We start from the raw sequence: 15,609 nt of genomic DNA, 5'->3' as shown, positions 1-15,609 counted from the left end.
ATGTTCTCCTTTTCAGATAGGCTATGCTGGCCGAGACCAATCGGGTAAAAAAATATTACCAACCATTCTAAGGTTATGTCGCGAACGTTTAATGCATTTCCGTGTACATGTACCTACAACATAGCGGTACACTATTGAGAAAATAAGTCCCTGAAGTCTCTGTTGAAAGTTGTATATTTTGCGAACCCATAGTAAGATCCAAACAACGTGATACCATTCTTCACCTAAAGAAATTTTTACACAAATAGGCCGAAAGCCAATCCACGTAAACGTTAATACTACAGACCAAGTGTGGGTCAGATTCGCGTTAAGCAGAGAACACTTCGGTCCTACCTCTTTGTCGGGTTGTAAAACAAATTTGTTCCAATACTTTTCGGCGGTTCATAAAGTCTGCAAATCTTGACAATGAAAGATCATTCCATCGATTAGGTAAATTTGACTTGAGACCTCTTCGGCACACATTTTAGCAGGAAGATTACTGAGAAGAGTGCGGCATAGACTCATATTTTCTACCGTTTTCACATTAGCTTAATTACCAAATGAAACAAATCTGGCAGAGTGACGCTTATAACTGCGATAATTGCCACAGCCAGAGCCCTGGACAGCGGCATAGGAAATAAACCGCGCACTCTAAGATTTGTCCGCTTTGTAACTGAATAGGGTTACCGGTACCGGTCAACATATTCCTGATTGTACGTAGAGGTACAATAACTATCATCTGATTGTAACATGGGTGAGATCTACTGACCTATCATCGGGAGGCGATGACGTACAGTCCATACCATCCACCAACATCTTCCAAAACTTCTGAGCATCATCAATGCCGTTGGCATAGCGACAGCCGATACCAACAATTGCTACTTTGCGATGTATTGGAAGACTTGGGTCGTCGTCCACCACAAGTCTTCTTGGGATAGCTTTGCTGGTTGCGTTGCCCATCTCTAAATGAAATGACCGTAATTTCCTTGTTAGCGCATGGTATAATGAAGACCGTCGCTAATAACGTAAAAAAATGAAAATTTCCCTCTGCTGGTTTTAAAGGGAAACAATATAAAACATTCTTTACGTGTTCTAATAGATAATTTGTATATACTTCGACAGACACTACACGATGCCGTGTCACGTCATTATTTGAAAACATCGAAATCTACCGATCGAGAATTAAACCATCCTTGACTAGAGCGCGCCCGGAGATTGTTATTTTCTATCAGTTTTCTATCCAAAAGAATGATAATTTTACAACAAGTGAAATTTTTATTCTGCAACACTCTATTTAGCAATTTAAGGAAAGGAGGAGAAATAAAAATTGAAGTCAATAAGAGGATTTTTACGCATATGCTATGAGAACAGTACAGACACATAGACGAGCAGACAAGGTGAATTCCCTTCATAATGATTAAATAAATGTCGAAAACGTTTACGTTTTGAGTTCGAGATGGACACGAAAGTAACGAAGACCAACTTGCAGCGGTTACCTTGGAGTGTCATTGATTCTGAAGAAAACCTGCAGAGTATCGTGCAATAAAAGGGTAGAGTATATTCATTGTCCCATTTGACCAATCGCAAGTCACCATCACTGTGGACAAGCTGCGTGACCCAACCTTTTTGCTAAGGCAAATCAGATTCCAAGAAATTTACCCAACCATACAAAGTTCTAACAATAGAGTTTGAAGCAAGTTATTGCTCGATTCGGGATACCAAGGGAAATTCCCTGGGGTTCTCGTTGGCAATTTATATTTTGACATGGTCCTTTCATTTTCTCCAAATCAAAAGTTATCGATCGCCTGTAAAGTAGCCGTTGTCTTTTATGTGGTGACGATCTACGTATAGCAACAATTATATTTGCAGTTCATTCCTCTAAGCTAAAAAGTCGTAGGAGGCTTCTCAACAGCTATAGAATAAATAAATATAAACTTGACTTATTTTGATTGAAATCAGATGTTGAGATGTCGACGTTTTTACCTTAATTAAGTTTGCTTGTTCTTTGCTATTCTCATTACCTGATAGTTGCCTCAACTCATCTGATTCACTGCCATCGGAGATCTCGCTCAAATCTTGCGCTTTGCAGGCGCAAATCGGGTTACGTTTATTTTTTAAATATAATGCTGCAATCCATGACAAGTGGCAGTTGTAAGCCTCTGCCAGATTGATCAGCTGTGCTAGCCAATGGACGATATTTTAATACAATCTCTTGTGACAGTTCATCAGATGAAGTACGGCAACGACCAGCTAACCAGAACAGCAAAACAGACAAAGGTCGAAATGTCAGCGTCTCCACATCTGTGTTAATCAGAGTGGGGTTGCCGTTATCCGTAATATGGCTATTAGTAGAATCATACAAACAACTTCTACCTTGAAATAAGAATACTGTAAAGAATTTGTAAAGATAGAGCTCCTTATTTACTTCAAGAACAATTTTGATTACAGAAAAGATTTGACCAAGCGGTTCTATTATCGAACACCACATAAAGATACCTTTGAGTCTTGCTTTTATTTCATCACTGAAGTATGGACACTCAATCCACTCATCAAAGTTCAGAATGAAGTCAAATGCTGTTAGGCCTTGGATATTCTTATGTCCCAGATTAGACCCTTGTTGTCAGAGAAAAGCAACAGTTAGCAATATATATAGACAAGAAAAGTAAAATTTTCTTATTCGAAATTCTTTCACCAAAGTTGTGTTGAAAAGATTGATATCATACAGTCATACAACTACCTGCATGTTATGCAAATACTTTATGTTACAGTTTATTTTCTTTGCGTTTTTGCATTTTATTCTCCTTTTCACAAAATATCACTAAATACACTTATGACCGAAGGCTAATTATTTATTACAACATGTTAACATCAATCCCCTGAGACACACGAATGAGAACACTTCAAAGTTCTGTTATGAACGTATGGCTTTTCAAGATTAAGGAAACAGCCATGTTTTTAATTTTATAGTTTACAACTACCTTTACCAGTGTGTGACAAAGAAATGTTCAAACATTAAGACAAAGATGATAAATTGTACTAATACAAATATAAGAATTTAAGCCTAAATTTTGTTAACATTTCTTATATAATTTTATTCTGTATTTACCTGCAGAGTTTCCAGTGGTGCAAATTATAAGGCATGTTGGAACACTCAGTATTTGAAAGTCTCCGTTGTCTGGCTATGTGTTTTATGCATTGAACATGCATTGTATGTATTGTTGACAAAGTGAGTCAGGACTTGAATTCAATTGTCTACAACGCATGCCAGTCATACCACAACCAGAGAGACCGTCCGAATGCCAGGTATTTCAATGTGGAAAAGGAAGTAGATCAAGAATATAAAGGCTGCATACCGGTTATGTGCAGAAGCTTGAGGAAATATCAAATATTACGGTACATTTTTTGTGAGGTTTAACATTCGTAAGATCTATATTTTAATTGTCAGTTGATAGAAAAGGAACGCAAAACAAAAATCTTGACACTCTGCTCTTGTGTTTTTTTAATATTTTATTAGTCGATTAAGCTTCTACTGTACGGTTTACTTGGGGAATTTTATTTATTGTTAAACTTGAAATGATATAAAAGAACAGTGAACAAAGCATGTACATGTACCGCTAATCTATGTCTGTTTAAAGACAAGACATAGAAATCAAAAATAATTCCTTGCATCTACTTGAGATTTATATGCTAAGTCACAGTCCTTGGCCTACAGTACAGTCCAGTGGAACTTGACTCTAGTCATACAACAGATTATTGATATTAACTTGCCTAATTCACTGTAAACAGGTCCACACTCACCATTAATAACAATGAGTATGTGCCAAACCATGGTGGTGAAAGGGTTTAGAAGATTAATGTGGTAGTTATTGCTACGATATTTATTTTTAATTTCAAGAAATATTGAGGTTAGTGTAGCCGACATAGCGTAATTCCGATTAATGAAGGTGAAACTCACATTGTCAAAAATTGTACAGCAAAATATAGAGAGCACCATTCTTAAAACAAAAACCATTAGTTGATATCGCTGCCAGTCATTAACACGATTGGAACTAGTTTGGGTTAATTGGATGGTGAAGTGACGTCAGTTTAATCTACAAATGTAAGCTCAGCTGCTGTTGTACAATTGGTTTAATGAGTAATTTGCAATATTGCAAAATTAAGCTATAGGGAACCCAACACTTTGAGAAAATCGAAAAATATAAAGATCCAATTATCCCCAATTAGTTCAATCGTGTTCATTGTCCATCACACGAAACAAACCAAAACTTGGTTTAATTTTTGTCAGTTTCAGAGCCTTACCATTATCGATGAGCAGACTGGCTGAGTACATATTATTGCCTTGCATTGCAAAGAACAACGGTGTACACTGGTCGTCATTGAGTGCATCTACATCAGCTCCATAAGAGAGCAATGTCTCTAGGATGTCAGTAGGACCAGTCATGCCAGCTGAGTAGTGTAAGGGCCTGTGTGAAAAATGATAATGGATCATGGGTCAATAGCCATTAACAATGATATGGACCCCCTGCAATTTGAAATTGGTCATTCGAAGTTACTAGATCGAAGTTAATATCATCCATATGGAAAACGAAATGAGGGTACCAAAGACCTATGACTGACGCTCACATTGGATAGTACTGTAAACAGCGAGACTTTAGTATGATGGCATAGGGTTATGTCTTTTATCAAGTTGGGCAGAATTAGATATGTCATATACTGGCTCTTGAAATCTAAAATTCAACGAATCTGCAAGAAACTGGTTCAGACATGTGTTAGTGATACCTCTTGACATAATAAATCACGACGCCAGATATGAACCGAAATTTCTCTGTGTTCGCTGTAGAGGAGCTATTGATATCGCTAAATACCTTTCTTGACAGTTAAATCTTTGTGATCAACATCTGCAGCAAGTGTCATCAGACTTAGTGCAGTCATTCAGGATAGACATCACGAATTACAAGCATTCTTTCCCTTTAAAGGCTGCGCAACTCGTCAAAATACGGACACATCACTCGAATACGACACGGTATCGCCCAAACTTCGTGTAATAACCCCTAAGCATTTAATTTAAAAGGTAGGATGTGCATCAAGGACGGATACTTCCACTCTCAATTATGTTTTGATCTATTAGTAAACCATTTGAAAGCTTTCAGAAAAAAAAGATCATTGTCTTCGTTTTTCAAAATTTGCAAATTTCATTTTCCCCCAGTTTCACAAAGGGGTGGCAGCCATTTTGAATTTCAAATATCGATAAGCGAGAGTAACTTGTTGTTTCAACACTACCAAACTTGCTTTCTGCTTGGTTGTTGCGAGAATTAACATTATTAGTTCAGCCAGCATTGCGTATATTCGTGTATATTCGTGTATAGTGTATATTCGGAGCTACATCCTTTGAATCTTGATCCAAATTTATCCTTGGCGCTAAAGTATATTTCTGGAAGTATTCTAAGGAGGTATATTGATTTTCATCATTTTACACCGACGCTAATGTTTTAATACGACGATAGTTGTGAGACCGAGGACGATGGTTGTGTTGCGCAATGCAGCCTACCGATGTGTCCGTGTTATATGCTAATATGACCATATTGGGATATGGCGATCGCTCAAATTGAGTCTTTATTATTGAATATCATCTTGTGCACGCTCAGTATTTATGAAATCAGCACAGGCAACTCGCGATATCGATATCGATTGGATCTGTGTTTTGTTATAAAAGCCGGCAATCGGCTGTTGCATGGGTTACATAAATTTCGCCACTTTGACATGAAATTGAAAAGCATGGAAGTGAATAAATCGGTTAATCATGGAAAGTTTGCCAGTTTCATTCATATGTTCGGGTCGAAAATATATTTTTCTGTAAATAATTTTGGAATTTCAATAGTAATATAGCACAGATATTTATTGTGAGCGTAACTTTTACTTTGGACGTGTGATTCCGACATTGACGATGAATTGAGATCTTCACAACCATTTATTAGGCAAACGTGCCTAAAATTACCACCAGATTCAGATTCAGTGCAACTTTTGCATAATCCTTCCACCTGTACAGTGATTGTGCCTGCCAGCATCGGCTTCAGAATGACGTATGACCCGATTCTGAGTCTGAACCTAGCTTAACGATGCACAACACTCATTGCCATTTTGAGATCGCGATCGTTCGTAGTGCATAATGCAATGACGAGGTGTTGCGAAAAGATCAAAGGAACAGGGTAAGGGTTTTATTATCGGCTTAAATACTTATCTGGCATTTTGAATGTTCTAGGGCAAATCAGTATACTTAGTACACTGGTTCAGCCTGCATTATAAGTCAGCCACAGTCAGCATTTGAAGCTGATTGTGCTTAACTTCAGATTAACAAAGCAGCATTAGTTATTAAAAGGAAGCATAATGTATAAATTTATGACTGACCTCATCCAGCATTGTAATAAGGGTCAGTATATTGAATTTGTACTTTTATTGTAGTTTGAAATGAGACGATGAAAAGAAGAAAAGCATTTCTCGTGACTTCCATCATTGTATAACACTATCAGTGAAAATGGATGAAACAAATGAAATTGACTGTAACACTCACCATCCATATTTGTCCAAAGGACTTTGGTGCCCCCCGCGGGTCCCCATGTTATGTGCCTGCTTTTCAGAATGCCATGAATCTCTACAGCAGTCTTAAGTTTCTGGAATAGTCCTTGCCATCCGACATTAAACATTAAAGCCCTCTTTATTGTTTCATTGTTCCATCGTTCAGTAACACAAATACATACACGGAATGGAATTAGATAAAAAGATCTAAGAAATGCTTTGTACGAACTGTTGCTGTTTTTAGTGATTAATGACTTGACTAATTAATTATTGATTGTTTATTCATCATTTATCTAAATGATTGCCAGTTTATTTAGTTCTTCATTCATTTGTTTCATTACTTATTTACTGAACTATTCATTAAATCTGGAAATCTTTTAAAATTCAGCACCCTTCCTGGCCACCAGGAGGCTGAATATTCAACCTTCAAAAGAATTTCTTCATCCAGAGATACACAGTACATAAAGATGCTGAAAAATACGTTGCTAAGATTTAGATGTCTCATCAAAGTCTGTCATCTTTACTGCTTGTACAGTATTGAAAATATTTCACAAGGGGTACTTCTGTGTAAAAAAGAGGGGAATCCCTCTTCAACACTAGCCACTGTTAGACACTACTTGCACAGTTGGGAACACCTTGTGAAGAGCACAGCATGATTGTGTCGGCGTACACTAATGCGACAGTTAGAGGGACTGACCTTCAATCTCAAACAAATGCCAAGTTTACAACTATTTTACTGCGAAAATAGACTGCAATACAGCCTACCAGAAATTGTTTAGGTTTGGAAAGTCTGGTTTTGTACTTTCTCTAGTGCCTTGATCAGACTAAGACAGGCAATATAAAACAAAAGTAAAGTTTTTATGTATGACTCTTTTATGTCGATTATTACCAAGGGACTATTCATGGCAAGGCTAGTACAAAACCATGCCTTTGCACAGATCTATCCCCATTTATCAATAATGGTCCAACTGCAAAAATTTTAAACAATTAGACCATTCCAAACTTTCTAATCTGAAGTGGGTTAGAAACACTGTGAGATGGGTAACAAGAAATGAGAATTTAAGAGACAATGAGGATATAGGATGGAATTATTGATCCCAACATTGGTTCTTCTGTTTTGAGACAGAAACAAAATGCAGACATTTAAAAGCCCAGCAATATGGCTATGTCAAACAAATGCGGCGAGATTTTGAAGGATATTCAGAATGCACTGTGCAAAGACGATAGTGATAAAATTGGTGCCTTGAATTGGTAACGCGGCTATGTATGTGTACTCTGTTACGCCAGGTTATTTGAAAATATTCTTGACCATTCACTCACTGGTCTTTTTTAAAATTTGAAAAAATTAATGCTAGATTTCTTCGGAAATATGCACTGCTCATAAATTAGGGTGGTTGAGACAGAAAAAGATAAATGAATCACAGATATATCCAAAGGTTTACAGTGAAAAGTGACTGTTATTTAAATACAGCATTGCCAAATACATTTCCATGCCACAGCAAACCATTAACGGCATGCTTACTGTAAGCAACTATTGTTCATGCGATGGCTTAAGACTGACAGCGGTGAATGGAAGAACTCTTAAAGTGGTATAATTGTTAGGAAGTTACAAAAAGAAAATGAATTCTAGGAAAAAACTGTAAGGGGAAGGTGGACACAGGAGAGAAAATTGCATAGCTTACATAGAGAAATGACTTGCATTGGTCATGTGTGACACGAGGAACAAAATTCCAAAATATTGCTAAATGAGTCTGTTTAAATGGTAATCTTGCAAATGAAAAATGAAAGTTGTCTGTCATTCAAATAAGTCTTCCGATTTAGGGAGCTAAGTTTTTGATGGCAGCATTAGAAGAGAGATCGCAACGCTTGGATTTTTCCATACTTCACTTCTTGTGCGAGAAGATAAAGTTGTAAGGTTGTTTTGCAGGTAGCATTGACTCAACAATCACGCCCATTTTCATTGTTATTACTGGTATGAATAAGGAAACCTTATTTACTATTTACGACTAAGTAAAAGAAGTTGCCCTTTTGATATTTAATGAACAACTCTATGAACATCTGTTTTCCCTTGATATATACTGCAAAGCAAAACTTGCGAACTTTTATTTCCTGTTTAAAGCATAAACTTTTAACTTTCCACTTACTTACAGAAGCAATTTTTTTATTTATTTATTATCATTCATTTTTCCTTCCGATGCTTAGCAAAACTTTATAATTTTCACTCGATAATTAAAACATCCTTCAAAGATCTTTCTACCTGTTACATCGAGGCAAAATTTTGAGAACTTTCAGTTTAAAGCTGTGTGTCATATCTTACGTGTTTCCACCAGCATATCTGTGATTCAAGTCAGCTCCATTGTCCAACAGAAACTTCAGAACGTCGACTCTCTTCTTGCTAATTCCAGAGAGAAATGGGCGAAAAATAGAGATGAATTCACCGTTCTGAAAACATAATCCTATCAAAGTAAAATCACGAATAACTTTTGTCCTTCACTAGTCGATAGTAATAAGTCTTGTGAGCACGGAATGGTAGAAGGGGTTATTTAGAAACACTAAAATATGAAATATTGCCTTTTCGTATTGTTTTTGCAAAATCATCAGGTCATTTTCAAGCATCATTTTGTCCAAGAATTTCAACATATATTGATAAAATGTAAAGAGCTGATCGTGTGTGACCTCTTATTGCCTTCTTAATTACCAGAACTACATTTCAAGAATATCAAGAACCCTTACACTTTAATTTGCGCAGTTAGAACTCTCTGCATCAAGATATCTTGTTCATGTGGTCGAAATCCGTATCCCTGCTCCACAAGAAAAGTTGCATAGTCCAGGCAGTCTCTGGTAATCGCCAGATGGGGAAGACTGGGACGTGAACGCGAGTCCTCTTTGTTAAGGGGTTCCGGAATTTCACTGTTGGCGTAGGGGTTCAGCAGCAAGGAAGGGGCGTCGATCCGTCCCTGCATGGCACAGCAATGGATATCTAACAACTCTTTGCAGTTACGGTGTGCCACTTAAATGTTGCTTTCAAGCTAGGTAGGAGGTGATAATAACGTAAAAAGCATTAGAAACAATTTGAGACTGACAGAAGATGGTACACTTTGTATATTATTAACCATCAAAGGCTTAATTTAACGTGTTAGCAAGGATCAGGATTTGTTGCCCATCGAAGGCACTTGACGATAATATTGGTGATTTCAAAGCGTATGGTGAGGATGACATCAATATTAATATCATGAGCACAAGCCTGTGATCGTGCCTGTGCTAGCATGTCTTATTAATTCTATAACACTGAACGAACACGTGTTTTTTTAATTTGCATACACTGTTCTATAGTTGTATACCATTTTTATTTATACTGTAGTCAAGCGTCGTACCTCATCAAAATCAAACTCTCAATTTCTTGCTAGATCACCATGCAATACCTAAAGTTATAATAATTTGGTTTATTTACCCGATTTGAAAAGGCAGTCACATAACACATGAAATCGAGAGGTAGAAAATAACAAAGTAGAGGCCAAATGGGGAGTCGAGAAATAGCTAACAGCTATAGTCTAGCCCAAACCCTGTCATGATAACTTGTCAGAAACTTTTAGTTAGCAAAGAGGGCCCATAATAACAATAACACATAGTTAACGCTATAACCCGGCTGGCTCAGTGAGCCTTGTTTGCTAGACAGACCATTGAGGGCGCATCACCATATGGTTGAGGATAGAGCTGCGTAGCGGACGAGGGGCTGTGAGAGAGTCTATAACAGGTTATACTTTCGCCAGGAAGTGAATTAGTGATTTTCTACGATATTGCTATTAATTCAGCGCTTTCTTCTTTTTTATTTTAAAGAACTATGTGTTATCTTGTGGGGTCCATAGGGTGTATCTAAATTTTGTTCAAATGCATCTGACTATGAATATAATATCTTAAGGTCCATAAAAGCTATTATTAAATATCATACGTACACTCACACTGGCTTACCAAATGTAATCAACTGTTGGCGAAGTGTCGTTGGCTCTATAATTTATAGATTCTTTAGCTTGTTTATGTTTAGTAATTATATGGGACCGACCAGTGACATTGTCACTATTTTTCCTTGTCATTTTGAAATATTTCTTATTTCCATTTTGATATTGACTTTCTTACTAAAATCATTTTCGTTTTGATATTCGTTTCGATTCATTGTCGTTTTGATTTCACTATGATTCGTTCTTATTTTGACTTCATTTTTGAAAGCGGTATAGCGGCAACTCCTACACTCCCGTTTATTTCGTTTCCTCATTTTCTCTTCCGTCCCCTGCTGTTAATTGTGCTCGTTCCCTTACTAAGCTGTAATTTAATAATTAGTAACTCTCACAGTATCTCAACTGCGTTTTTTCATCGTCTGAAATGTTTGCCATTAATATGTCGGTTTTGGATAATTAGGATAATTAGGCTTTCTCAAGGACTATTAATTTTTCACTTTAGATTTATTAGTCCCCACTGACGAAGTCCGGGGGGACTTATAGATTGGGTCATGTCCGTCCGTCCGTGCGTGCGTGCGTGCGTGCGTCCGTCCGTCCGTCCGTTCACGCAGATATCTCTGACATGCCATGGTCAATTTCTTTCAAACTTTGCACAAGAATAGTACCCTACCTCATACAGATGCACGTCGATTTGTTTCACAATGCGATCAAATTTGGCCGTGTTAGAGGACTTTTTAGTTTACACCTCCATAGACTCCCATGTATAAGGCAGTCTCCATAGACTCCCATGTATAAGGCAGTCTCCATAGACTCCCATGTATAAGGCAGTCTCCATAGACTCCCATGTATAAGGCAGTCTCCATAGACTCCCATGTATAAGGCGAAGAAAAATAAAAATTTAGTTTCTCATCCTATTCATATTGAAAAAAATATGCAGTGACACAGTTTTTAGTCCCCACAAATAAAGTCCAGGGGCTTATAGATTGGGTCATGTCCGTCCGTGAGTCCATCTGTTCACACAGATATCTCAGACACTTTGACAAAATGTCATGTGACCTTGGTGACCTTTGACCTTAAATATACATATTTGTCCATAACTCAGTAACCACAAGTGCTAAACCTTTCATTTATGGTATGATGGGACACCTTATGACGCCACATATTGTACCTCATTAATTATGTGCATATCTAATTTTGAGGAAGCCAATAGAGCTGGATGTCTGATTTTTGGTATATAGGGATAACTTAGCAATTCAATTTTTTTGACTACATGTCACGTGACCTTGGTCACCTTTGACCTCAAATATACATATTTGTCCATAACTCAGTAACCACAAGTGCTAAACCTTTCATATATGGTATGATGGGACACCTTATGACGCCACATATTGTACCTCATTAATTATGTGCATATCTAATTTTGAGCTACCCAATAGAGCTAGAGGTCTGATGTGTGATATATAGGGATAACTTAGCAATACAATTTTTTTGACAAAATGTCACATGACCTTGGTGACCTTTGACCTCAAATATACATATTTGTCCGTAACTCAGTTACAACAAGTGCTACACCCTTCATATTTGGTATGATTGGACACCTTATGACGCCACATATTGTACCTCATTAATTATGTGCATATCTAATTTTGAGGAAGCCAATAGAGCTAGAGGTCTGATTTTTGGTTTATAGGGATAACTATAGGATAGAAATTTTTTTGACAACATGTCATGTGACCTCGATAACCTTTTACCTAAAATATACGTTTATGTTGATAAATAAGTAACCACAGGTAATACGTCCTTTATATTTAGTAGGATGGGATACCTTATGACGCCACATATTGTACCTCATTAATTATGCGCATATCTAATTTTGAGCGAGCCAATAGAACTAATGGTCTGAATTTTGGTATATAGGGATAACTTAGCAATACAATTATTTTGACAAATTGTCACGTGACCTCAATGACCTTTGACCTCAAATATACATATTTGTCCATAACTCAGTAACCACAAGTGCTACACCCTTCATATTTGATATGATGGGACACCTTATGACGCCGATTATTGTACCTCATTAATTATGCACATATCTAATTCTGATCAAGCCATAGAGCTGGATGTCTTATTTTTGGTCTATAGGGATAACTATAGGATAGAAATTTTTTGACAAAATATCATGTGACCTCGATAACCTTTTACCTAAAATATACGTTTATGTTGATAAATAAGTAACCACAGGTGCTACGTCCTTTATATTTAGTAGGATGGGAGACCTTTTGACAACACACGCTTTACCTCATTAATTATGCACATATCTAATTCTGGGCAAGCCAATAGAGCTAGAGGTCTGAATTTTGGCATAAAGGGATTAATTAGCGATACAATTTTTTTTTTCAAAATGTCATGTGACCTTGATGACCTTTGACCTTTATTATACATATATATGCATAACCTTTGCTGAAACTGATAAAGAAACAACTTCCAAACAAAGACATTACACTTTGTTAAGTTGTCTGCAACCCCCATCTGTATCACGGTGATTTTAATCAAGACCCACTTTTTCAACAGGACTCTCCTCTCAAAGTATCAAAGTACCCTTGAACAAGTGGGGACTATGTCATTGACAGTGACTTGTTTCCTCTATATTTTGATTTTCGTGATAAATTTATTCTCAGTTATCAAAATGAAATTCACTTTCACTCCTAATTAAATTTCACTTTCATTTCATTAAATTTCACTTTTACTTAGTTGGATTTTTATGTGTCATTGCAAAAGGAAAGTCATTTTTGTTTCAACGTTTATTTTCTTTCTCTGCTAATTCTTTTTTGCAAGTCTGCACTGACGCAGGACAGGTCCTGAACTATACAGGTGACGTGCTATTCGAATACCAGACATGATGCTATTCGAATGCCAAACATTGTATTTTTACTTTGAGCTTCATTCTGATTTTGATTTTGATTTTTAGTTTCAAAATTAAAGTTATTTTCGCTTTGATTTTCATTTTGATCCTGACTCAGATTTTCACTTTATGTTCTGGTTTCATTTTGATTTTTTTCAAAAAGTACCGCCCTATTTCCCGACTCTAAGGGTTGCGAAGACACCAGGAGGAGTTCTCCTGATATTTCCATAGGGGGTAGGCGAGGGCGTGCCCCAAGTCGAAAATATCTAACAACATTAATTCAAAAACATTACCCATTGTTAGACATTTCCTTGACACATTTGGGGACTTTTCACCTTCCATCTGTTGCATGTGAATGTTTTTTCTATAGCATGGGACAATTATTTTGTTATCGACCTATACTTAAGTTTTTTTAAGATGGAAAGTCAACCCATGTTTAAGAGATTTGTCCTAGAAAAAAGTGACCTATTCGGGTGGAATATAACCCATACACCTTGTATAGAACTCCAGGGCGCTAAAAATGCACAGGTAATGACGAAAACTTGCCAATGTTTACATTAAATGAGTCATTTTCTACCGCGTCTTTTCTCAATACGAATGTATTTACAGTTCTCCCTTTTCAAAATGACTTTCATTTTTATTTCGCTTTCGATTTGCAAGTCAAAATAGTTTTTTGAAATATCTCTTGCGTTTAACACTCAAGTTCAAAATGGACAAACCAGATTTAGTCTCAATATCGGTCCGAAACTCTCTGATCACCCCGATCATCAGGCTCTTACGTACAGCATCAGCGCGGTTCTTACTAGCATTCCACATGAACCCGTGACCTCACAACCGCTAAATGTAAATCCGCTATATATCAAACAGCCTACATATACTGGTGTACAACGTCAGGCTCTGCGTTTTGAACAAACCCAAGTCATGGGAAAGTTTAACATTGTTAGTTGATAAATATTTTTAAATTTTTAGCAAAGGTCACGAGTTCAAATAAAAGGCCGATTAATCCGCGCTGAACTATGGGTAATTTGCTCCATTCAAAATGTCTGACGTTCGTATGACCCTGATAATGTACCTGACCAGAAGTTTGGGGCCAAAAGTGGGACTTAATAATGATTAATATGGCTCAGTGTTGGACATTAAACGTCAAAAGTTTATCTATCGAAGGACCGTACTAGAAGAAAAAGAAAGTTAAAATCATAGTTAAATCAAAACGACAATGAATTTTCATTTTGAAAGTGAAACTAATATCAAAACGAAAATTATTTAGTTTCGAAAGTTATAATCAAAATGGAAGTCAGAAAAATTTCAAAATGACAATGAAATAGAAATAAAAATTTAAATTGAAATATAATTTTAAAATTAAATAAAAAATAAAAAAGAAGGCAGAACAAATGCAATCAAAACAATACGATTTTCGTGTAGACAGTCAAAAATGAACCCAGAAAAATATTTCATCGAAATTAAAATAATTTGAATCTTACAATAGAAATCATAATAAGATCAAAATTAACATAAAAAAAAAGAAATACGAAAAGAAATAACATTAGGGTATACACTCGATGTTGGTACAATTCGCTCCATGCCACTCGCATCTCGGCTCGTGCTATATTTCGCGCATTGTATCCAAATCTCATGAATACACGCCTGCGATGGGGGTTATTGTTCATTTTTGCCTAGTTCAGTGTACACTGAATAGAGCTGCTACAACCTAAACAAAACTTTAACTGAGTACTCAACGAGTCATTGTATTCCGCAGTTACAAACACCAGAATATTTCTGTTTTTAGTCAACTCCCGGCAAACGTACATATCTACTGTGTAGTGAGGGAGAACTACAGGCTACGTATACTGAAGCCACACATTGGGATAAGAGTTCAAACATACCTGGACTCTGTAAATCACTGGCTCTTCACACCTCTAAGATGTACTGGTGTATTGTAAGGTGAGAAAGCCGAGAAAGCCAAGCAATTCCACAAGGAAGGAGCAGCACGTCCGTGGTATATTTTTTTATGCACACAGCAACATACCAATGTAAGTCATGTGACTTGGAACTTTGTCAATACTTTGCGTCAGACATAGACAAAGAGATGTCGGCGTCTCGAAAGTGAAAGTGTGAAATTTTGTTTAATTTTGCTTAATGAAATTGGTAAACTTTCTTTCACCAAATGATGAATTTAAACCCGGGGTCACTATGCGAAGTTTG

General features: G+C 36.7%; 1 protein-coding gene across 1 annotated transcript in view; it reads right to left on the bottom strand.

The window, feature by feature from the left end:
- Positions 1-15,398, bottom strand: part of LOC139136803 (uncharacterized) — a 30,546-nt gene extending 15,148 nt beyond the window's left edge. Inside the window, exons 1-6 of the mRNA XM_070704647.1 lie at positions 15,291-15,398; positions 9,286-9,581; positions 8,870-8,947; positions 4,279-4,442; positions 2,476-2,592; positions 749-941 (exon numbers count right to left, since the gene is read on the bottom strand). Of these exons, the coding sequence (XP_070560748.1) occupies positions 749-941; positions 2,476-2,592; positions 4,279-4,442; positions 8,870-8,947; positions 9,286-9,515 (782 nt within the window). The 5' untranslated portion in view covers positions 9,516-9,581; positions 15,291-15,398. The remainder of the gene's footprint in view (positions 1-748; positions 942-2,475; positions 2,593-4,278; positions 4,443-8,869; positions 8,948-9,285; positions 9,582-15,290) is intronic.
- Between the last annotated feature and the right edge of the window lie 211 nt (positions 15,399-15,609).

Source organism: Ptychodera flava, chromosome 1 (genome assembly GCF_041260155.1).
Source record: "Ptychodera flava strain L36383 chromosome 1, AS_Pfla_20210202, whole genome shotgun sequence".
Taxonomy (NCBI): domain Eukaryota; kingdom Metazoa; phylum Hemichordata; class Enteropneusta; family Ptychoderidae; genus Ptychodera; species Ptychodera flava.
Note: the sequence above shows the minus strand (reverse complement) of the source record. Positions and strands in the feature narration are given on the sequence as shown.